The sequence below is a fragment of the Phaethon aethereus genome (assembly GCF_964289735.1).
Source record: "Phaethon aethereus genome assembly, chromosome: 2".
In the NCBI taxonomy this organism is placed as follows: domain Eukaryota; kingdom Metazoa; phylum Chordata; class Aves; order Phaethontiformes; family Phaethontidae; genus Phaethon; species Phaethon aethereus.
Genome location: NC_138582.1, coordinates 21,282,542 through 21,305,639, shown reverse-complemented (window position 1 = coordinate 21,305,639; position 23,098 = coordinate 21,282,542). Strand labels below are relative to the sequence as shown.

The 23,098-nt window shown below is 37.7% G+C and overlaps 1 protein-coding gene across 1 annotated transcript in view; it reads right to left on the bottom strand.

Moving 5' to 3' along the window:
- ANGPT1 (angiopoietin 1) overlaps window positions 1-23,098 on the bottom strand; it is a gene marked incomplete at its 5' end in the record, with an annotated part of 169,969 nt that overhangs the window by 41,051 nt on the left and 105,820 nt on the right. Inside the window, 2 exons of the mRNA XM_081996828.1 lie at window positions 14,864-14,965; window positions 20,442-20,569. Coding sequence (XP_081852954.1) covers window positions 14,864-14,965; window positions 20,442-20,569 — 230 coding nt within the window. The remainder of the gene's footprint in view (window positions 1-14,863; window positions 14,966-20,441; window positions 20,570-23,098) is intronic.

Here is a 23,098-nt window from a genome sequence, read left to right as displayed (position 1 = left end):
CTCCAGACACCATATATAATTATTCTGAAATAATAATAATTTTTCTTCTTCGCATTTACACTTCCTTCTGCCTTTTCACATGTGTTATTGCACTAAGATGAAAATCTGCCACTAAGTGGTTTGCTCTCCTGACCAGAGGAAATGAAGTTGCAGCAAAAGAGAACAGAAGGAATATAAAAAGGAATATAAAAAATTACAAGGAAAGCCACCACATTACTTATGAAAAACTGAATCCTATTATAAGGAGCTACAATATTGAAGCTCAAATTAGAAATGCCTAGACTAAGATTGATTCTTTCTTTTTTCTTGTCAGGAGTAACTTCTTTTTAAAGAAATTCCTTGCTCTTATGAAAAGAAAAACAAGGAAGAAAATGGAATATAAAACATCTCTGACGCAAGGAATGTTCCTAAGGAGAAGTAGTATATTTTATTAAACACCTAATATGGCTGGAAAAAGAAATAAACAAACAAACAGGCACTCAAAGCTTTCATAGATCTAAAACAGAAAGGAGCAGTACATTTCTGTTAAGCACAGTGTTGGGAACAATTTCTTCAAGTATAATTTTATTATGCCAAACAACTCAACTGTTTCCAACCTGTATTTAGTCTGCAGTTTACTGCCTCTGCTTCAGACTTGAAGAGAGACTTGCATGCTTGCTGGCTTTTCCAGATACTTCGCTGTCTTAATAACTACACAGCTTTCCTTGTTTATATCTATTTTAGACTGTCACTGCTACAAGAACACTACTACTTTGACAAGATATGTAAGCTTTTGTGTGCAGAAGAGAATGACATATTATTAGCAAAAAAAAAAGAAAAACATGATTTAACTTTTTCTTTCCATTCCCAACCCTGAGGCTGTCAAAGAAAATGATTGTGCCAAGTTCTTTTGATTTGCTTTCAAGATCTTTAGCCTTCAAAGTACATTTCAGAATTTTATCTGCAAATACAAATATTTTTTTTTTCCTTCAGCAGCAAAACTTAAAGAAACAATCATCTTGTGCAATTGTTGTGGCCATGTGTCCTTTATTTTTGTGCAATACTTATTGAGTATTTTTGAGGTTGGGTTAGAAATTATACAAACTTGAAGCTCAAGAAGGTTTCAGGAGAACTGGTGCCTGGGATGAGTTGGTGCTGGGAGAAATGCTGAAGCAGAAACTCAGCAGTTGCCTATTCCAACTGCCTATGAGCAGGCACAGACCAGCCAGCAAAGCACAGGTGCTGAGCTTGTATTGCCTCAGAGGACCCTTAGACATCTGGAAGAGATTTAAGGGACACAAAAGGGGAACTCAAGCTATTGCCACTGAGGGTCTTAGAAAATAATAGGGTTTCAGGAGATTAGTAGTAACGAGAATGGGACTTCTATGTGGGACACAGGACAAAAATCCACCAAAAAGCAGAACTCATTAATTTTGTTGTTCATGAGACAATTCAGTAATTGTTCCGTAATGAAAATTCAGTAATGAAATCCAAGCATTTTATTTAACAAAACATTTATTTTTATACTACTGTTCAAATCTGTGGGGTCCCAAGTGATAAGATGCCTTCAGCCTTACCTAAGACCATCCTTGTCATCCTCTATGGACAAGGAGTTTGGTAGAATGCCTTAGGGCATAGTGTTAAATCTTAAAAGTTAACATTAGGAGTCACTTATTCCAGACCCATAGCTGTCATTAAATGTGTTTGTCTCTCAGTACACCTATAGTCTGTCAACATGCTTGTTGATTTTTGCATTCAAATTGCTATAGCAAATACTTCTAGAATTATTTATATTAAACTTAAACTCAAGGAAGTACATGAGGTGATCCAAGTCATCCTCAGCTATCAATATATAGGAAAAGGAACATCTGTATTGCGTGAATGTGTTTGTAGTTAACTACATTTAAGTCCCTCTGAAACTCAGTGGGTTGTAAGCACTGTTCCAAAATTGCATTTTAAATGACTAAGAGACACTGTTTTGTCATTACCTTTCTAAATTTTGTTCATTATATATTTCCAAGTAGAGGGATTAATTCTTTAAACTTCACATTTTATTCCAAAAATACTCATTTTGCTTTTCCCTTGAAATTGGCATAACATTTTGGGATGACTGGCAAATCAGAGGCTTTCAGTTCCCAAAAGGTCAGAAATTTCCAAAAGTTTCCAGATTTCTCCTACATTTTCCTCATTAGCAGTCTATGGAAGTTAGGAGACTATAGCAGGGAAATATGCTTGCGTTATCATAATATGCTTTCTTAACTGTCCACTACTAGCCACAGACAGGATACACAAATCGTTGCACTGACCTGGCATAGATTATTTGAATGTTTCATTTTATTGTTCACAAATGGAAAGCATTTATATTTTTGCTGATGAAAATTGCATTAAGATCATATTTTGGCAAAGTCTGATCTGAAATAAGTCAGTTTAACAGACATTAAAATTGCAATCAATTAGTAAAATAGGTTTTTCATCAAGGAATAATCAGGTGATGTTTTGTACTACATTTAGAATAGATTGTTCTTGTAGACATGATAACACGTGTTTTCAGAGCAAAGAAATGACACAATATAGAATCTTACCAACAGTTTTCACCCCATTTATGTACTAGGATTAAGCAAAGGAGCTTTCTGGTTTTTTAGGCCTAGAACTACATAGTAACTTGTGTAAATTCCAACATAGTTCCCAGCTGTTATGTAAAAAAATAAATAAATAGTAATTTGTTATTCTTTTGTACGCATTAAAGTACTTAGAACCAGGAATCACAGACAAAAGTACATTATTTTATAATATTTACTCTAGATGACATCCAGGTTCTACATCACCTCATTTCCAATTGCACAGTGATTAACAGAGTCAAAACTACTAAAGCAGTCATGAGTACAAAGAAACAGAATTCAATACTGGTTTTAAAAATGACCTTAAGGATTTACAAAGTTGGTACTTATTCAAAAATAATAAGTAGGGTGCAAAAGAGTTTTATTAGCTTTGGCAAAATCTGGGGAGGTATTCTGCTCGAATCATGTTACTCCGAGTTCATTAAACAATTATCTCTCTTACTTTATTTATTTTGTCTGATAATGCTCATAGGAAGCTTTGACTTTTTATAGACAAAACAAAATTGAAACCAGACACAGTCAATATATCCTATGGGTTCATCTCCTGTCAGAAAATTCACTGAATAAAGCAGATAATAATTCAGTGTTTTACAGCAGCAGTGTCTTCTCAGAAGCCATGAAGAATATTCAGTTCCTTTTGCCTTAGCTGAGAATGTGGAATGGGTTTTGTTTAAGAAGATAATTTCTAAGAAGGTCAGTATACTTCTTCATTTCCATCATGTTGAATTACTCATTACATTATTTGAAATAAGATGTGATCTATAGAAATGACTTAAGTTGCCTCAGAGAACAAATATGTTAATTAATGTTAACTTAAAAGAATATGGGAAAATAAGGATAAATATTCAGTATTATTTCTATAAGATAGTAACAAATATTTGATGACAAGTTTTAAAAATGTATTTAGATTGAAGCCAGAGGTACCTTCTCAAAAGACTAAAACGAAAACTAAGTTCTTGTCAGTTTAAATAAAGAACTGAATGTCTGTATAATCATTACAAGTCTGAAAAGTGTGTCTCAAAATCTTATTCATACCCTGCAGCAACTCAGGCTGTTGCACTTTATTCCAGACCAAATATATTAGCAGACATACAGAAGTTAGGTTCACTTTTTTGTTTTTCCTTCTCAAACACACACAGCATCAGCAGTAGCAGACTTTCCTTATCAGGAAGAATCACAGTGACAGAATCCAGGTTTGAGGTGCAAACCTTACATAAATGTTACCTCTGCCCAGGCAATGAGCCCCAAAGCCCAGTTTACTGCAGTGCCCCTTATAAAACAAGCAGTGCATCTTCCTCAGGCCTGGATTTCAATCTAATTTCCATACTGTTTAGCTAAAAATTAAAGGAGAGACAAATTACGTTGAGAGCTTTTCTCCCAAATGACCTTCTTCACTCCAGGACAAGTGGATCCTGGGAATATACAGACACCTAGTGAGGCTCCCAATAAGTGCATCCCTGGGAGATGAGTATGCTTCGAAGAAAAGAAAACTCAGTACTCTAAGAAAGATGAATTGGGAGCTTAAGAGAACTCTCTGTTTTGTTCTTTGCAAAGAAATAAATTGTATGGTTTAGGCCTAAAAATAATAATAATAAAAAAATTTAAAAATAAAAGTACTTTTGTTTCACTTCAGGCACTTCTTTTCAAAAGGCACTGACTCATCCCAAATAACAAAGATGCACATGACTAGGAGCATAGATGTTAGAGGAAAACAACAAAAAACAGATCAGGCTCCTCCCTGAAGAGAAAGCTGTTCCATGATGAGAGCACACAGCTAGCATTTGGGAGGTTCTCTGCCACAATTCTACTATATGTTCAAATCACTAATTTAAAAAACAACCTCTCAAAATCTCACCTGGCTCTTGTCAAAGAGCATTTCCATCTTTTGGTTAGAAAGTTTCTTCAATAATATTAATCTCTCTCATGGTGCTCTGCTACAGGCTATTAGGATAATTAACCTGAATCATGATATCTTTACATAGAATTTATTAAGTTTTACATGTAAGGAATGCCTTACATGGTTATATTAACAGCCTTTGGAAGACCACATGAATCTTATCAGTACACATTAATCATGTTAAATTGAAGCACTGGTGTCAGAGTAGGCACAAGTATATCAACACAACACTTGAAACTGATGTTATCCAGTAACGTTTGCATTGAGAAGACTGTGCTGCGTATAACACATTTAAAACTTAACTGTACTCCAACACAAAATTGTGTTAAATTCTTCATCCAAAAATATTCCCCAAAATAAAGAAGATGCTTCCCTGTGTGGTAACTTGAGCCGGCAGTGTGCCCAGATGGCCAAGAAGGCCAACAGCATCCTGGCCTATACTAGAAATAGTGTGGCCAGCAGGAGTAGGGAAGTGATTGTGCCCCTGTACTCGGCACTGGTGAGGCCATACCTTGAATATTGTGTTCAGTTTTGGGCCCCTCACTACAAGAAGGATGCTGAGGTGCTCGGGTGTATCCAAAGAAGGTCAACAAAGCTGGTGAGGGGTCTGGAGAACAAGTCTTATGAGGAGCAGCTGAGGGAACTGGGTTTGTTCAGTCTGGAGAAGAGGAGGCTGAGGGGAGACCTTATCACTCTCTACAACTACCTGAAAGGGGGTTGTGGTGAGGTGGGTGTTGGTCTCTTCTCCCAAGTAACTAGCGATAAGGCAAAAGGAAATGGCCTCAAGTTGAATCAAAAGGGGTTTAGATTAGATATTAGGAAAAATTTCTTTATGGAGAGAGTCATCAAGCATTGGAACAGGCTGCCCAGGGAGGTGGTTGAGTCATCATCCCTGGAAGTATTTAAAAGTCATGTAGATGTGACACTTAGGGACACGGTTTAGTGGTGGACTTGGCAGTGCTAGGTTACTGGTTGGACTTGATGATCTTAGAGGTCTTTTCCAACCTTAACGATTCTATGAACATCTTCTCTGGTGCCCAGTCTAGTGATCCAAAGCCCTTTGAAATAAATATTGTTTCATTCTTGCTCCCTTAGATCATAATGTTGAAATGCACACTCTAGACTAAGCCTTGGCCAGGACCAGAATAGTTTCATGGGCATGATTTCATAAAACTGAATATGGTCTCTCACCACTTTGATATCATGTCTATCTCCACTGGACATGCTGGATTTAGACCTCAGGAGAAGCAGAGCACATGCAGTTTTTATAACACTGATGAAAGTGACAAATATCTGAGTAACTGTTCCAGTCAAAAGTGACTTTTTATTAAACTAGCGTGACATGTCATTCTTTATCACAGAAGGGTGGGTAGCCATGAAAGGCGTTACTCAGGCAATATCTTAATACACATTCCAGTCACGAAAAATCATTTCCTTATATCCAAATTACTTGGTAAATGTTTGAAAGAAGCAAATGACTTCCATGCCATCTATCCCAGTCCCTTGAAGTAAATTATTTTTTTCAGATGAAAGCAACTAATAACTCATGACTTTGAAGTGTGCTATCATGAGAAATCTATTTGTAACTATATGTCACAAAATTATTTGGCCGAAGTGTGCCTTTTTTATCCTCTTGTACTCATAACTCACTCTCCTAAGCTTATTCATGCCACATAATAATTCAACACCACCACCACTCCCCACCTGTCTTGTTTGCTTACAGTTCAGAAGCAACATGCCTTCTGTCTTTTCCAAGGACATGCATTCCTTAGTTGCCTTTCTCACAGGTCCATCCTGTCCTCAAATTCTTCATTTTTGCAGAAAGGACCATGCTGATACTGCAAGGCACTTTATAAAATTCTTCATGCTACTGGCAGGGAAAGAACGTTAAGCTGTTTCTGAAAATGAAATTATGGGATATACCTCCATCTAGGAAGCTAGTATAGATAGTGTTATGAAGGCTTTCTTCCTTCCACAAAACCTTCTGTATTCCTTCCCTATTCCCAGGTTATCTTCAAAATACCTCCCCATGTTCTTTGAACCAACAATTCTTTCCCTCAGAACTGTTTCACTAAGTTACAGGGGGAAGGAGAAGCTGTGAAGAGTGCTCTGAACAGCCCCTACTGCTCTGCTAAGCTGAAGAAAACAAACCAGAATAACCCATGTGTTAACAGTAAAATCTTCTCAACTCTGAAAACAAGACAGCCCTGTGCAAACTGCCATTTGAGAATGGCCCATTACCCCAAACTGTTTGGGCATTATTTATGGAATGTTGTTTGGGTCAGATCAGAACTCCACTAAAATTCAGTGATGAGGATCTTGTGTCACCAGACCGTGTTCACACACAGGCCATGGCCTTGTTAAATGTGCTAGTACATGTACGGCTAGGAGTTCAGAAAGAAGGAATTGAGTCAAATGACATCCACTGATCCCTCCTGTGCAAAACGGAAACACAGAAACTCTTGTTGGAAGGAAGACACAGGTTCTTATTATAAAATCCAATTAGTTAATTGTCAGGAGCAGCTCTATTTCTTTGCCTTTGGGGTGATCCTTCATAGCCAAACAATCTGGGCGTAATAAGAGTGAGGATGAAAATTTATGTCCGTATGAGATCAACCAACAATCATACTTCTAAGGTTTACATATCTGACCATATGTACATTAAGTGTAATATTTTGTTGCTTTACTTTTATTTCTTTGAGTTACCTTTTGTGACCAAAAATATATAGCTCAATGCAAAATCAATGGAGGAAACCTCTTACTGTTATAAAACCACAGACCTGTTGGTAGCTAGGAATCTCTAGCTAGCATGTGTGTATACATTTCCTACACGATGATAAAGGTTTCCTAATTTTAAATTCCTGTCAAATTTACAAATCATTATCTGGAAAGCTGATGAGTGTTTTAATTCCTGTGAACACCAGCAGCATCCTTCTAATCTCCCTAATAGAAGTTAGGTGAAGTTTGTTTCAATGACCACTTCAGTACTTGACATCCTATGAACCCAGGAAGCTGCATCATATGCTTGAAGTGGAATATACTTTTTAGCTCCCAGCAATCTCTTTTCTTCAATCTACAGAGAAAAATTTAGCATCAATGAAGATTCAAAAAATGAGTTTGTGACAAACTCATTTAATGTGGAATAGTCACAGAAAGAGCAGTGTTACCATCTTAAGAGCTGTTTGATAATATTTGAGTTGTCTTTTAAAGAACACAGGAATACAACAAATGTATCAATAATATCAGGCTACCGTGAATGCAAGAAGTGTGAAGATTTTGTGGCCGTATCAATGCATAACATAGCTTAAATACTTACAATCCAGAAAAGGATTTAAAATTAATTCAGAATAGCTAGTTTTAACAAAACAGAGAATGGTGAAAGATATTGTTTTTGCAATACAGGCATTCAAATTATGAGGAAATGTATTTTTTCTGTCAAGAACATTCTCCTCAGCCAAGCCATATGGTTTATGTAACTTTTGTTTTAAAAAAACACTTCTAAAGTTGTTTTCCACTAAAATAGCAGAACGAGAATCATAAAGCTTACACAAACAATTTAAAAATGCACCTTGTGCATTGCTTTTTATGCAGTCAACCTCTCACTTGAAAAAGAAACTGGTGAACATAATATTCTAATGTGACTGGAAGGGGTTGGAGCTCTGTCTGCAGTTGTTTGATTCTTCAAGTGTTTAGGAAGAAAAGAGAATCTGCACACTCTTCATAAATGGACAAAACTGCATCAGAGAAATATCCATCATCAATTAATGTTCCAAAAGGGAAGAGTACAACCACTTGAGTTTTTGCCTCTTTGCTCAGGTCAAACAATACAATGTTAACTGTGGTGAGGACCTATTTTGAAAAAGGAAAAAAGTGCAAGTTGTTATTGCTACTGAAGCAATATGAAACAAAACAAAAAATGTCAGAATGTAGAGGCAGGAAAGGTGGGCAGGAAGACTGATAACATAACTGAAAACTGGAACTGAAACTTTCACAAGAGAAATTAAAATAAGACTTAAAACAGATGGAGACCATAAAAGGAATTAGGAGACCACATTCTAAAACAGGAGCTGGACAGTTTGCAAATAAAAATTAAATGTAAGTAACATCTGGAAGTTTTCAGAATGAACTGAAAGATGGTACTAAGAAATAAAATCTTTGTTGGAATGGTACTCTTCTTATGAATAATTCAGGTAGATCTAGATGCCCAAATACACAATTTGCAGTCTATAGGAATTGCAAGGACGGGTGAGGTGAAAACATGAGGTGACCAGCAGCCTGATTATCAAAGCTAGAAGGTCTCCCAGGAAATGTATGGGACCTATGTCTAAACTAGAGCTTAGTCACAGAGGTGAACTGTAGGAAGTATATCAAAAAGGGTAAAAAAATCATTCCTAGAAGGAAATCAAAGACTTACAGTCCAAAGAGGTGTTCAGCTGTCTTTTAGGTAAGCAGAAGACATGGATCACCAGACTTGTTATACTAGTTATAATTTACTGAGGCTCAGAGGAAAGTCAAATTATTCTGGATAATGTAATGTAAATGCTCACTAGAACTGCATGCACAAATACTTCCTGAGAAAGTTCTGGTAACCATCTCTGGTCCAGCTCTCAGTGTGCTGCAGAATTTAAGCCATGGAAGAGAATACATTATCCTGCTCTGGCATCATACCATATTGGCAGTATGGACCTAATCATCAATTTGACCCAACAGCTTTAAGGAGAAAAGAGGAAACTCCAACAGAAATTGAAGTGGTTTTGTAGATGAGCTTTTCAGGCTCACACAAATGCTATTGACGACTTCTGAAATAAGTTGGCAGCAGACTTGTTTGAAGCACTGAACTGGTGTTGGACTCTTAGATGTTAATCAGGAACATGAGACTAAGGGGATGTGGAATTGACTGCTTGTCGTGGTTTAGCCCCAGCCAGCAATTAAGCACCACACAGCCGCTTGTCATTCTTGCCTCAAAGAACCGAAAGAAAAACCAGCTGCTGGTTAGGAAGATAGGAGGTGGTTGCCATAAGGTTCAGAAATTCAGCTGTGAGTCTAATGTGTACAAGTGATCATAATCTAGCTCATGACATTATGAATGATTAAAAAAGTGATAGCTTGCTTTCATTAGAGAAAGGAAAATAGCAATACTGTAGCAATAAAGGCATGCAGTACAATTAAACACTGACATCCAGGAAAAAAAACTGGATAGGAAAAGGATTGTTGTGGGCTGGCCAAGACACGTAATTTCAAATACATATTGAGAGTCCTTTTCCAATGACAGTAAGCAAGAAAATAATTTTAAAGGTCTGAAGAAGCCCCCAACAGACTTCACCCCCAGGAAGCCCCTCTAGGAAACTGATAGTGAATGTTGGGCTATTTAATGTGGAATAACTTCTGGGAAATTCATGGGAATTAATAAACTAGACAAGCTAAAAGACTAGAGAATAGAGAATCCAATACTCCACCACCTAATTTGGCAAAAATGGAGACAGTAACTGAGAAAGGTGCATTCATCCAAGAACTGAAAACTTGAATTTAAGAAAGAAGTCTTGATAGCCAAGCTAGCACATGAGCTAACCGTTTGCTTGGATTTTATTATTGCTGATGACTGCCTAAAAAATGCCAGAAACTGTGCCTTAGAAAACAAGCTTGTGGGAACCCCCCTTCTGAAAGTGGTTCAGGTTTGCAGAAGGTAAACAATAGTTTTTTAAATTATATTCTCCTTCTAGAGGTCAAAACTCTAATCTACAAGAAGGCCCTGAAGGAGGATCTGGGAAACTACAGGCCTGTTAGCCTGACCTCAGTGCAGTGGAAGGTTAAGGAACAGGCCATCTTGAGTGTCATCACATGACACACACAGCACAACCAGGAGATCAGGTCCAGCCAGCATGGATTCATGAAAGGCAGGTCCTGCTTGACCAACCTGATTTCCTTCTACGACCAGGTGGATCCGCTTAGCGGATGAGGGAAAGGCTGTGGATGTTGTCTACCCGCACTTTAGTAAAGCCTTTGACAGCGTCTCCCACAGCATTTTCCTGGAGAAACTGGCTGCTCATGGCTTGGACAGCTGTACTCTTTGCTGGATAAAAATCTGGCTGATGGCCAGGCTCAAAAAGTTGTGGTGAATGGAGTAAAATCCAGCTGGTGGCTGGTCACAAACGATCTTTACCAGGGCTCAATTTTGGGGCCAGTTCTGTTTAATAGCTTTATCAATGATCTGGATAAGGGGATCGAGTGCTCCCTCTGTAAGTTTGCAGATGACACCAAGTTGGGTGGGAATGTTGATCTGTTTGAGGGTAGGAGGGCTCTGCAGAGGGATCGGGACAGGCTGCGTCAATGGGTCGAGACCAACTGTATGAGGTTTAATAAAGCCAAGTTCCAGGTCCTGCACTTCGGTCTCAACAACCCCATGCAACGCTACAGGCTTGGGGAGGAGTGGCTGGAGAGCTGCTGAGCAGAAAATGACTTGGGGGTGCTGGTTGACAGCCGGCTGAACATGAGCCAGCAGTGTGCCCAGGTGGCCAAGAAGGCCAACAGCGTCCCGGTCTGTATCAGCAATAGTGTGGCCAGCAGGAGTAGGGAAGTGATTGTGCCCCTGTACTCAGCACTAGTGAGGCCACACCTTGAATCCCGTGTTCAGTTTTGGGCCCCTTACTAGAAGAAGGATGCAGAGGTGCTTGCGCATGTCCACAGAAGGGCAACGAAGCTGGTGAGGGGTCTGGAGAACAAGTCTTACAAGGAGCAGCCGAGGGAGCTGTGATTGTTCAGTCTGGAGAAGAGGAGGCTGAGGGGAGACCTCATCACTCTCTACAACTACCTGAAAGGGAGTTTTAGTAACATGGGTGTTGGCCTCTTCTCCCAACTAACCAGCGATAGGACGAGAGGAAATGGCCTCAAGTTGCACCAGGGGAGGTTTAGATTGGATATTAGGAAGCATTTCTTCATTGAAAGGGTTGTCAAGCATTGGAACAGGCTGTCCAGGGAGGTGGTTGAGTCATCATCCCTGGAAGTATTTAAAAGTCATGTAGATGTGACACTTAGGGACACGGTTTAGTGGTGGACTTGGCAGTGCTAGGTTACTGGTTGGACTTGATGATCTTAGAGGTTTTTTACAACCTAAACAATTCTATGATCCTATGATCCTATGATTCTATAATAGTGTTTTACGATCCCTCCTCAGGCAAAGAAATATGAAAAATGGTTGAAACCTGCTTCAGGGTGATCTGAGATGCTGTTGTTAAAGAAATTATTTGTTGCTCCACTTCAAATTTTTCTGATAAGCAGTAAATAGTATAATGGGAAATCCATTTTACAATGTGAAGGAACAGATGTAGCAGATACTGATAAGAAAAGGATGGGAGGATTAATTCGCAGGGTTTCCCCTGAATTTCTTCCAGTTAGTATTGAATGTACAAAACTGAAATGGCCCAAGAGATTTCATAGTCAGAAATGAGTTCTTAGAAGCAAAAGCATAAATTACACTGTGTGGCATGAGACTAATAACAAAACTGAACAATACTGGTAAGCACATATGCCACTAAGGAAGAAAATGGGATATCCGATCCTGCATAACAATAAATTTGCATAAAAGATTTTGTATTCATTAGCTATTGTTTTAGATACCAAAGAAAGTGTAACTTTATTTTCCAGAGTGGAGATTGGACACTAGTGGAAATGGAGCCAAAAGAACAGGTTAGAAAAAGTTAGTACCAGTATTACTGAAGTATGACTGACTTTGTGGCAATTTATGTATGGATGGAGTTGCATATTTCCAACTTTCAAACAACTTGTGGCTACTTTATCTCTCTCTCAACCTGTTTCCTGTATTGGTGTCTGGAAAATCTGTTGAAAAGGAATTGAAGTACCTCCATGTAAGCTTGAAGGAACCAGCAAGAAACTGCAACAAAGACAATGATTGCCTCAAATTTTATCTGCAGGGTGAGTTGGTGCCAGGTGACTCCTGACTCACCTTTGCAGAGAATACTCCATGTACACCCTTTCCAAGTTACTTGCTGTAAGGATCTCAGCTTAGAGTCAGAGAAAATGTGCAGTGGCCTCCTAAAACTGGAACAGCCAATAACTTGTGAGGGCATTAGCATTACTGCAGATTGGTGGACTGAGTCCCTGTCCATCTCAGAAGTGGGCAATCAGTACTTGCTTATAACTTAATAACTTCAACAGTTTTCCAGATTATTTTCCAATAAGAACTAAATGCACTGGAACTAAAAGAAGTCCTGGAGACTTATTATTGTTATTCTATTATTATGATATTGTTTTTTTCTGTTAGATCTGGAGCCCTAGTGAGATACAAGCACCACAAGAATGTCTTAGCAAATATGGAAAGCTGCATCTGAATTATGGGTTGAGGGAACACATATTAAGTTCAACCACTCCGAGTAAGACCAAGTACCATTGTGTCCCCCACCACACTATCTGGTTTCCATTGGAAGAAACACCAGGTATATGTGTCAAGAGGGAGAGGGGATGTGATCCAATAGACACCTCACACCCTCTCTGAACAATGAGGGAATTATGTCAGTGGTGCTCTTTCCTTGAAGCTCAGATACTGTCACATATTCCAGTAATCCATGGAGTATCCACCAACCTCTATGACCCAATATTTGATGATATAAGATAATCGGAGAAGGGGGCCTAAGCTGGTTGCTTTGGTGAAATGGTTCCTAGAAGTAGAGGCAAACCTAAATCTCATCTTTTCTCATGACTGACTTATAGAATAGCTATCAGTAAAAGTCCAAAACAGATGTTTTTTTTTAGTAGAAGTAAATGATCTCTTAGAAGACTATGGCATTCCCAAAGAGAAGCATAATTAATGCAGTCTGTTTGAACTAGACAAAACCAACATAATCCAATCTTGAACAGGTTCACAATGTTGTAAAGGAAAATTTATGAAAATGTTTAACTAAGTGAAAGGATATATATCTGAAAAAAAGGTCATATGGGAAAACTTCAAACAGAAGGGATGTTTTTATTAAGTGGTCTAAGAAAAAGCACAGGAGAGCAAAAATGAGTAAATATCAATAATTCATATGGTGTGCATATTACAACAGCCCATATGTAGAGAATGAGTTAAGTTGCATATACAATTTCTAATTTCCTCATAAGTAGAACTGGTAGAGTCTTCAAATCTTGGATCCCTCAAAATAAATTGATGTTTTCTGTTTTGTTTTACTCTGAGCCAAAATTGAGTAAAAGAGTTTTCAAGTTTCCTGCTAAATCGAAACTCCAAAAAGAATCTGATTTTCTATCTTTATGAATTAAAAAAAAAATTTCCAATTTTGCAAATCCTTTCAAAAATATCTATTTGTCATTTTCATATTTTTGTTACTTCACATATTTTATGAAATAGATTACATCCTCTGGCTATCCATGGTAGCAAAAGTCTGACCTAAATGGTTAGGTTTTACCATTATATTTTCAAGCAGTATAAAAATGTTGAAAAGGAATAATCCATAAAATCCAAAATGACATTTTGGTTCAATAATCTATTCGATTTATTTCTGAAATGGTACAATCTGTAACGGAACTTTTTAACAATTTTTACGGAACTGAACTTGCTTTCTTTTTTAAACCTTATAAATGCTCCCTTCGTTTAGCGTTTTTTGAAAACTGTCGAAAAAAAGATTTTCCTCTTCCAGGCTGGTAACACAGTTCTGAAAACTTCATTGGGAATGTCATTGAAATCCAAGTTAGTCCTCAGGGACTCAGAGAAAGGAGGTCCATCACAAAGTTTGATCAGGCAGCAAATGAAAAAACTAAGAAGTTATTTAGATTGGAGTAAAATTTTTTTGAGTTGGCAAAGGGAAAATAGTCTGCTAAAGTCATGTCATCTGTAATTTGGTAAGTTATTTATTTTCTTTTAATCCTATTCAAAGTATCAACATTTCCAGTACATTGGCTTGATTGGCAGAGGTGTTGTATTACTTGGGATAAAACTCAGTAACACTCTTGATTCCTATCTGAGATGCTCCAAATTCTGAAGCACTTCCCCTCAGCTGAAAACATCCATGCATAAGGAGCATCATCACATGCCTATTACCCCTTAATGTCACAGCAAATCAAAACTTCAGAAGGACAGACAGCATTATTCTTTAGTGCATATGCCTGGGCATGACCTCATTTTAGTCTCAGTAACTGATCTGAAAGAATCCCTAAGTCATGGGAAATAATACTCAAATAACCGAGTAAAAAAGTATTATGATTTTTGAAAATAACAGACATGACAAAAGGTAGCTTATAAAAGACTGCAGAACTACACTACACCACTATAGGCAGAACTATCTGCTTCAGATAATAAAAGTACTGTTTGAAATCTAACACTTCAATGAAATGTACAACTATTCCATGTTTTTCACCTTACCATTTTGTATTCTTTCCAGGTTTTTTGAAAATCCAGACTCCCATCTTCTCGGTGCTGTATAACCGTCCATCCTCCTCCAGCAATTTCCATGTTGCAAAAGACCTATGCAGTAATAAAAAACAAACCAAACAAACAATTAAACAAACTGGCATTGCACTTCTGTCATCTTAGGGGAAAAAAATATTGTGAATAATGGAACTAAGGAAGCCTGTTTTCCTATGGATTCATGCCCTATGCCCTCAGTGGTACCCTCAATTGCTTGATTTCCAAGCTTACCAAAGAGAGCTTACCAAAGCTGTCCTTATGTTCAGTGTAATTCTCCCAATAATGCTTCCTGTTCTTTCAGCACATTACCCCAAAACATCTCCCCATCACCCCCCCTGCATCCATAGCTTTCCTCACCACATTCCCTTCATGTTCCTTTTCTATTTTCTCTGCAGTGTCCCTGAAACCCCTCTCTTCCTCTTAACAAACAGCATTTTTTCAGTGATAATAATGTTTTCTATAGCTTTTAGCAGAATGTCATTCTGTCTAAGAAAGAATCTTCAAGAGTTCTTACCGAAAATACCCATTCAGGGAGTTAAAAATGTAGCACAGATTAGATTATTCTGTTTTGCTTTGTATTGTAATATTACCTACAGTATGCCAGGCAGTGTCCCAAAACAGAAATGATTGATGTCATTCTAAGCTGCCTTAGAACTGGCAGAGGACATAGATAGGAACAGGCTCAAGAGCAGAGGTCTGTGGGACAAGCTCAGAAGTTAAGACCTATACTGAACCTGTAAGGTCATACCCTGCCATCATTGTACTAATAAAATCCTAACTTAGATACTGAGATTCTGTATATTAAGAATAATTTAACAATTTGACAATTTTGTTGAAGCTTGATGTTAGAATATTGTGTCATTCAAAATCTGTTAACAATTTTAAATAATACATATAATAATCAAAATGGATATATAATTTGCATTAATTTTTCACTCTTCTTACATTATCCTTTCAAAAATACAGAAGATAAATTATGAAAAATTTCAAATACTGCTTATCCATTCACTTTTCTTGTTATGTGGCAAGTGATAATATTCATTTTTATTCCTGTTTTTGTATAACACTTGATTTTAAGATAAGACTAAGTTTCCCAGTGTCACTCATTCAAGCACTTTTTCCTGATTTTCATTCGCATGTACTCATCTGTGCCAAATTGGTAATGCAACTATCTTAAATTTCATTTGTCTGTGCGCTTGAATAGTTATATCCCTCTTTTTAAGTTTGATGTCAATATATAAGAGGGTTGAAGAGGCGTCACCACCCATCAGTTTAGCTTTTGGCATTCGCATCAACAAGGCAGAGTCAATCCATTCAGCATTGGTCGGTAATTTAAAGCTTTAAGTTGCTTTGCCAAATTGAAGGTTACTATCCAATTCAGTTAAATAAAAATTCATCCCTCAGCTGACTAGAGAAACATATTCCATCCTGAGGCAAAGCAATTCCAAATCTTTCCTAGTCATAAGCATTGTCACAGTAATCCTGTGTAAGTGCTTTTGTTTTAATTTGCTCCAGGCGTGCCGAGGGAAGTCCCTGTGTAGGTACAGGAAGGAAACAGAATACCGAACAGTGCAAACATGTGAACTTGATTTAGGGTAACCACAAGAAAACCCACAATTTGCTAGACAAATATTTTGGCCCTATTCCTCCTTCAGGGAAGACACTGTGAGTCAAAACATTTATCTACAGGATTTAATTTCTTTACTCTGATTTACAGTGAGAATTTGTAAATGATGGATTTACTTTCCTTATAAGTAATTTCAAGCTCCCATGAATCCACTGCCAATTTTAAAAGCCTTAAATCCTCAACTGTATTAAGACTACTCATTTTAAAGACGCGCACAAACAGATGATGGGTTTTTCATACTAAAATATAATAAAATACCTATAAAAAACTTTGATGTTTTCTGAATAATATAGCAGATTAAAAGAGAAAACTGCACAGTGAAAGAAAGATTTACAGCAGCACGTTATTTGCTAACCATCATTGTGTGGTCTGGCACTTTCCACAGTGGTAGACGCAAACACCTGCCATATTAACAGGAGTGCCAAGCTGATTATAGATGTTCACTGTGCATAGTTCTAGCCAACAAATGTCCTGGACTGGCTTCTGTCCCAGACGAGGTCAAGGCACTCAGCCATTAAACACCTTTTAACATGTTCTGGTATTTAACCCTCTACCAGAAAAGAAAAGTATGAAGAAAAGTGACTTTGAATTTGTATGCATCTCTAGATTCTGAGTTTATCATCAATAAAATAACCTGATTAGATTAAAAGAGCATCCAAAGCTTAAACACATGTGTAAAAATACTCAAGCTACTAAAAGGTATATATGGATTATTTATAAATCTTTTAGCTTTATGGACTAAATTATTCTAAACTTCATAATAATAATTTAGAAATCATCCCAATTTTAAAGTAAACAAAAGGAGGGGGATTACCACATACTCTATTTTAATGCATGCACACAAAGACATCATAAGTCTACATTGTTGGCATGGAGCAACAAGCTCAAGACCAGCCATTTGAGATTCAGGGAATGTTTCTCTGCTATGCAGAAACCACGCCTGAAGGTAACCATGTCAGAACGAGAGTCTCCACAGTATATGAGCTAACATACATCTAATGGGTTAAAATTGTAGCAGATATGCTCAGAGAGACCACTGACACCAATTTGGTAGGCAGTCCACAGGCAGAAAGTAAAGGGGAAAGAGTGAAGGTTGCATGCACGGCGACAGTGGCAACTGCTTTTGCAGAGCCATAAAGACCCAGATATATAGACCCCACTAGAAATTAATAACATTACATTTTCAGTGCAGTGCACCTGGAAGTTGGTAGAAGTCATGCTTGTGAGGGCATTAGAGGAGGCAGTAGAAGAGTCTAATACATTGATCCAAGGGGAGATATGGAGGTTCTACATGCACTCAGGCCTGTCCCCCTGGCCTACTTCAGCTCCTGAAGGTAACATGTTTCCTTCAGCTCCAGAACGTTAACAGCTTCACTCCCACTGCTCAGCATCAGCAGCCTCTGCTTCCCCTGTAGCTGACTGCACCTCTGCAGGGGACTGAGAGGACTCTTCTTGCCTTTGCTCTCACTATGGCCTAAGGACAATCATTTGTCAACACCATCAGGCATTGCACACACATACATATCAAAGTAAGCCAGTTAATTAGCTTAATAATTTAAGCCTGTCTTTTTCTCTTCCCATCTCAAAAATATGGAATACTATTGAGATCCTTTTAAACAGAAATGAATCACTAATTTTTGATGCAGCGTTGGAAGATGAATGAACTAAACTAATCAACTGATGAAGCTAGGAACATGAAAAAAAAATTGCAAACTAAATTTGTAAGTATATAAAACTGAGGCATGTAAATGGTATAGAGTTGTAAGCATGGAAAATAATTTTCTATAAACATATGAAGCTAAAACCATCAAAAACACTAGAACTGACAGTAACATTTGTATATATGACAAAGGGATATTTTCTATTGAATGTCAGGATTCTAGTAAGTATCCCTTAGGAAATATTATATGAAATGAAGTTGCATTTCTGTGACCTGAAGCGTAAAATTACTGTAAATGAGACAGTTGCCAGTGGCTGCAAATATTACAGAAGGTAACAATATATTAGGCCTCTTAAGACATGTCAGAGTTGTACATTGCATATTGGTACTCCAGACAACTAAGCTGGCTTTAAACAAGAGGGTATGTCTCCATGGAGTACCTACCTTGTGTCAGCATGGTACTACTTCTAGGCTAATTAGTCCTGGCACAGTGCTGCATTGATGCGATTTTGAAGCTACCTCAGCTGGAATTAGTTCAGCTATCTCTGCACAGCACTACCTTGCAGACTGTTAATATGACCTTAAAGTCTGAAAAAACATCTGTTAAAGCAATCACACTCCTCACGTGCCTGGAATCAGCTCTTGCTGTGGTATGGCTAGGGCAAGACAGAAACAAGTGATAGCAGAAACATCTTCAACGCTCTGTCCTCTCCCCTCCCACTAATTTTCTTGCTAAACCAGGAAGCCTTCAGGAAAAAAATAATGCAATGATATCAGCTGAGTTGTGCTGCTTGTCTGTATTGATTGATCGCAGTGTCTGCAAACAGGAACATAGCAGAAGCACAGGGTGGCTTCCATGTGTCAACAGTGTCAACTGTCCTTGTATTACCAGTGAAGGGGGTTTAAAGTAAAGCATCAGTGCCACGGTGCTATCAGGTAGCCATTGTTTTTCATTGCAGCCCAGCTTCTGGGGATAGTTTATGAACTTTAATAAGGCTAAGAAAAGCCTCTGTCAATTTGTACATGCAATTTGAACTTTGATGTTACATCTCTCTTTTGAGTTCAACAGCTTTTACAGAACTGCTATTATTGTTCTTGACCTGTTCAGTAATGCTTAAGGGGTCTATGTCATGTCAGTTATTTTTCCAATCACATTCAGCGGAGTTATATTGATCTTTGCCCATAGCACTCTCCCACCTCAATTCTACTTATGGTTTAATGAACTCTAATTCCTTAGTAAACTATAACATCTTGACATCTACATGCTTCCAAAGGCCTCTAATGAAACCAAATTAAAAATAACTTCTACATATCTTAATATCATCACAAGATTACTATAGACAATAACATCGACAATATTTGTTATTGCTTATTTCTGTTTGCAGGGTCACGGTTTTACTGCAGTAAGAATAAATTCTCCAGACACATGTGGTTCTCTCCCTCCTGTTTGGCCCACGTTCTGGACACCACTGTATTTTCCTCTCCCAGGAAATCAGTTCTTAGCTTTGTTGGGGACTACTCCCAACAGTGCCCCATCAGAGGGACAGCCAGCATTCCTCCACGTATAAGTTAGGCTTAGGTTATTCGCTCATGTTCCTAGCTTCAGCTGACTCAGGCACGTTAGCACCAAAGCTTTCAAAAAAATCAGTCTCCTTTACAGACTAATGTTTCATTTGCATCAAAAAAATCCCTCCCAAAGATCTTTTTTTGAGAAGAACAGGATTATAAATGCTTCAGCATTTCAAACAGTGGTAATATTCAGCATGTTGTGTTCTTTACAGCCAAAGATACTCTTCCCTGTTCCCTACAAGAGAAGCAGGATTTTTGTAAATCTTTACCTTTAAAAAACTATTCATTCTTTCCCTGTGCTACCAGATAATCCCTGCACCAGCTTCCTCATTATAGCACTTTACTAACACTCTTCTAAACTTTATCGCGAATTTATTTGCAGCCATAATCTGATTCAGCTGAACTGGCCAAGTGGGAGGAAGTGAATCAACTATTGAATGTGTATTGGAACTTAGGAAGGATTCTCTGTCAGCAAGAAAGAATAATGTCTGAAATAATACATTTTATAATTTTCTTCACTTTATTGTATTTTTTTTCAAGACTGCATATAGCCCAGGTTATTTATACCAGTACAACATTTTGCAGAATGAGAATTTCAATAAAGGCTCCAAATGCTCCTTTAAGGCCAGAGCAACATCATACTAACTAGTAAGAAAATAAAACATACTTTATTTTACCTTTTTAGGATCTGACACATTGTTAATATAAATAGTGTAGACCCCACTTTTGTTAAAACCGGATTGGTATACATCTGCACAGTCTCTGAAAGGCTTTTCTTCATCCTTTTTTGCATTCTTTAGTAAAACTGCAAAACAAAAAAATGTGATAATGTAAGTTACAAAAGCAATCTTAAGCATTTCTGTATCAAGGAAGTCCACTTTTGCACATTGAATTCCTTTTAAACTTGCGCAGTAATAATTGTGCTACGGTCCTTACACAGTGCATTTGGTAAATTTTATTAAAGAACTATTATGAAACTTTGAGACAGATGGCAGAACAGGCACCAGCAGAAGTAAGTCATGATACAAATAGCTGAACATCATCCTGTCTACTGAGAGGTGAACACGGTGCGTTCCTTCTCAATGCAAAGGTCTGTGCAGCTGCTGATGCTGCTCCTGACTCAAGCTGTACCTGGGAGGTTGCCAAAGAATAGCCCAGAGATGGCACATGGAAGTGGACAAGCTTGTTCAGTGTTGTGTTCTGAGACAGATGCTCACCTAAGACAGCAACGCAGGACCCCAGAAGAAAAGATTTTGTGCCCTTCCTCCATGAGGTACTGCGTTTTGAGCAGCCCAGGGGCTTGGGGCAAGGGAGCTCTTTGCTTAAGTTTATTTTTTTGGTAGGCAATTATTTCATGATTTTCATATCTACATACATAAAATTTGCTAGATACAAATATTGGAAAAAAGAAAAATGAGTGCTACTGCAATCAGTTGTTTAGAGTCATGATTTATTGAATTTATTTTTGGCTCAGAACAGGAAAACAATTAATGTTAGAACACCAGTGCAATCTTGACTCTGTATATTGCAGACAGACCACATATATGTGTCTGGGTTGAGAAAGCGGGAGGGCAAGATGTTTGAGGATCCCAATCTTGAACAACCAGGAGATTCCCTGGAGAGTGAGAGTGTTCCTTCACTTTCACAGACAAAGATACTGAAGGGTATGACTTCATTCCAACAACACATACTTTACGCACATCAGTATTCCCATGGAAATCCATCAGCCTACTCAAATTCTCAAATTTAAACATGTCCTTAAGTGCTCTGCAGGGCCTGGGCCAGCACTTCATTAATCCCTACAATAAGGAAACAATATTTAAGTCCTCCAGACACACTCATCGTCTGGTGACAGACACATCTTTTTCATTTTTGGCTTGAAAATGTGAGTTATGGGTACAAAAGGGACTACGTCTTCTTCACTCTCAGTGAAGTGGCCTGTGCCACAATGCTGATGCTTAACGAGAATGGTGTGTAAAAAAGCAAGGGCTTAGCACAGCATGCAGGTCTATCCAGGCCGTAAGATGATACGCAATATGGCAAGGCTTTGTAGCTTGATATACTATCTTCTCTTTGAACACTTCAAAGCAGTGTTTTAGGACAGCAAATTCCTGCCACATCGATTGGCATTAATACCATTTCACAGATGGGGAAATTCAGGAAGAGAAAAGTTAAATGTCTTACCTCAGAGATTTTGCGAAAAGGTGAAAATAGAAAAATAGTGAGAAATCTAGTCCTGAAGTGTAAGACTATCCTGCTCTCTAGGTAGGCATTTTAAACACATCATAGTCTTTTTTCCTTTTTATGTGTTTTATTTTCTTCTTTTAAAATTTAATTTTAACAAATGAAACCCCCCTACTTCTCCTTTTCTATGTATTTGCTGGATAATTATTATTTATATCCAACACCATCAATAAAAACTGGTTCATACACTTGCATATGAACTTCAACCAGAAAATCAATGGCTTTGAAACTTGGCCATATTTGGAAAGGGAAGTGCTGGCAACACAGTAGATGACACAGTTCCCCTTGAGATGGCAGGGAATGAGGTCCTCAGCAAGGTACTCATCAACAATGCACTCTCAAAGGTGTCATTTTTTAGATAAGACGTAGAACTGAAGCCTTCACGGTTTGTGTTAGTTAAAGATTTCATGGTACTTTCCCGTAAACAGATGGTGTTAGTATCAGTGGCCAAAGTCCGACTTGAATAATTACTAGGGGCTAGAGCCAAAGCCTAGAAGAGTTAAAGCAAAGCTTCTCCTTGATTTCAAGGGGCTTTAGATTAGATCCATTCTTCCTGGCCTGCATTTCTCTAATACTGTTGTTTCAACTGCCGACATTAGTCTCTCTTGTCTAAAATATGCATTTAGCTCTTCAGAGGCAGAGTGTTAATTTCCTCAAGTCTTAAAGTACTTATATTTTAATATCTATATGTAGAGAGATTATTTTACCTCTATTTAACCATTATACACACATTGAAACCCACTTGGAAATAACTACTTAAAAGTCAGTCAAGGAAATCTGAATTTGGTTCCTTTTTGACTGAAAGTTAGAAAAAAATTATAAGTATATCCTAAAGTTCATATAATTTAAATTTTTAAACAAGGTAAGATTTCAATTTCAGAATAACTAGAATTAGATTTGAAAATAATTTTCTAAGGAGAACGATCTCTAGGAGGCATATTTAGAGATAATTTTTTTCCCTCATTCTTAAAGACTAGGAAAAACACAATAAAACTGCTGTTGATGCAAAAGATGAAGGACAGATAGATGCCACAGATATGCTCAGTTCCTTCCATCCTTCCTCCCTGTATCAGACAGCTGAAATACCTGA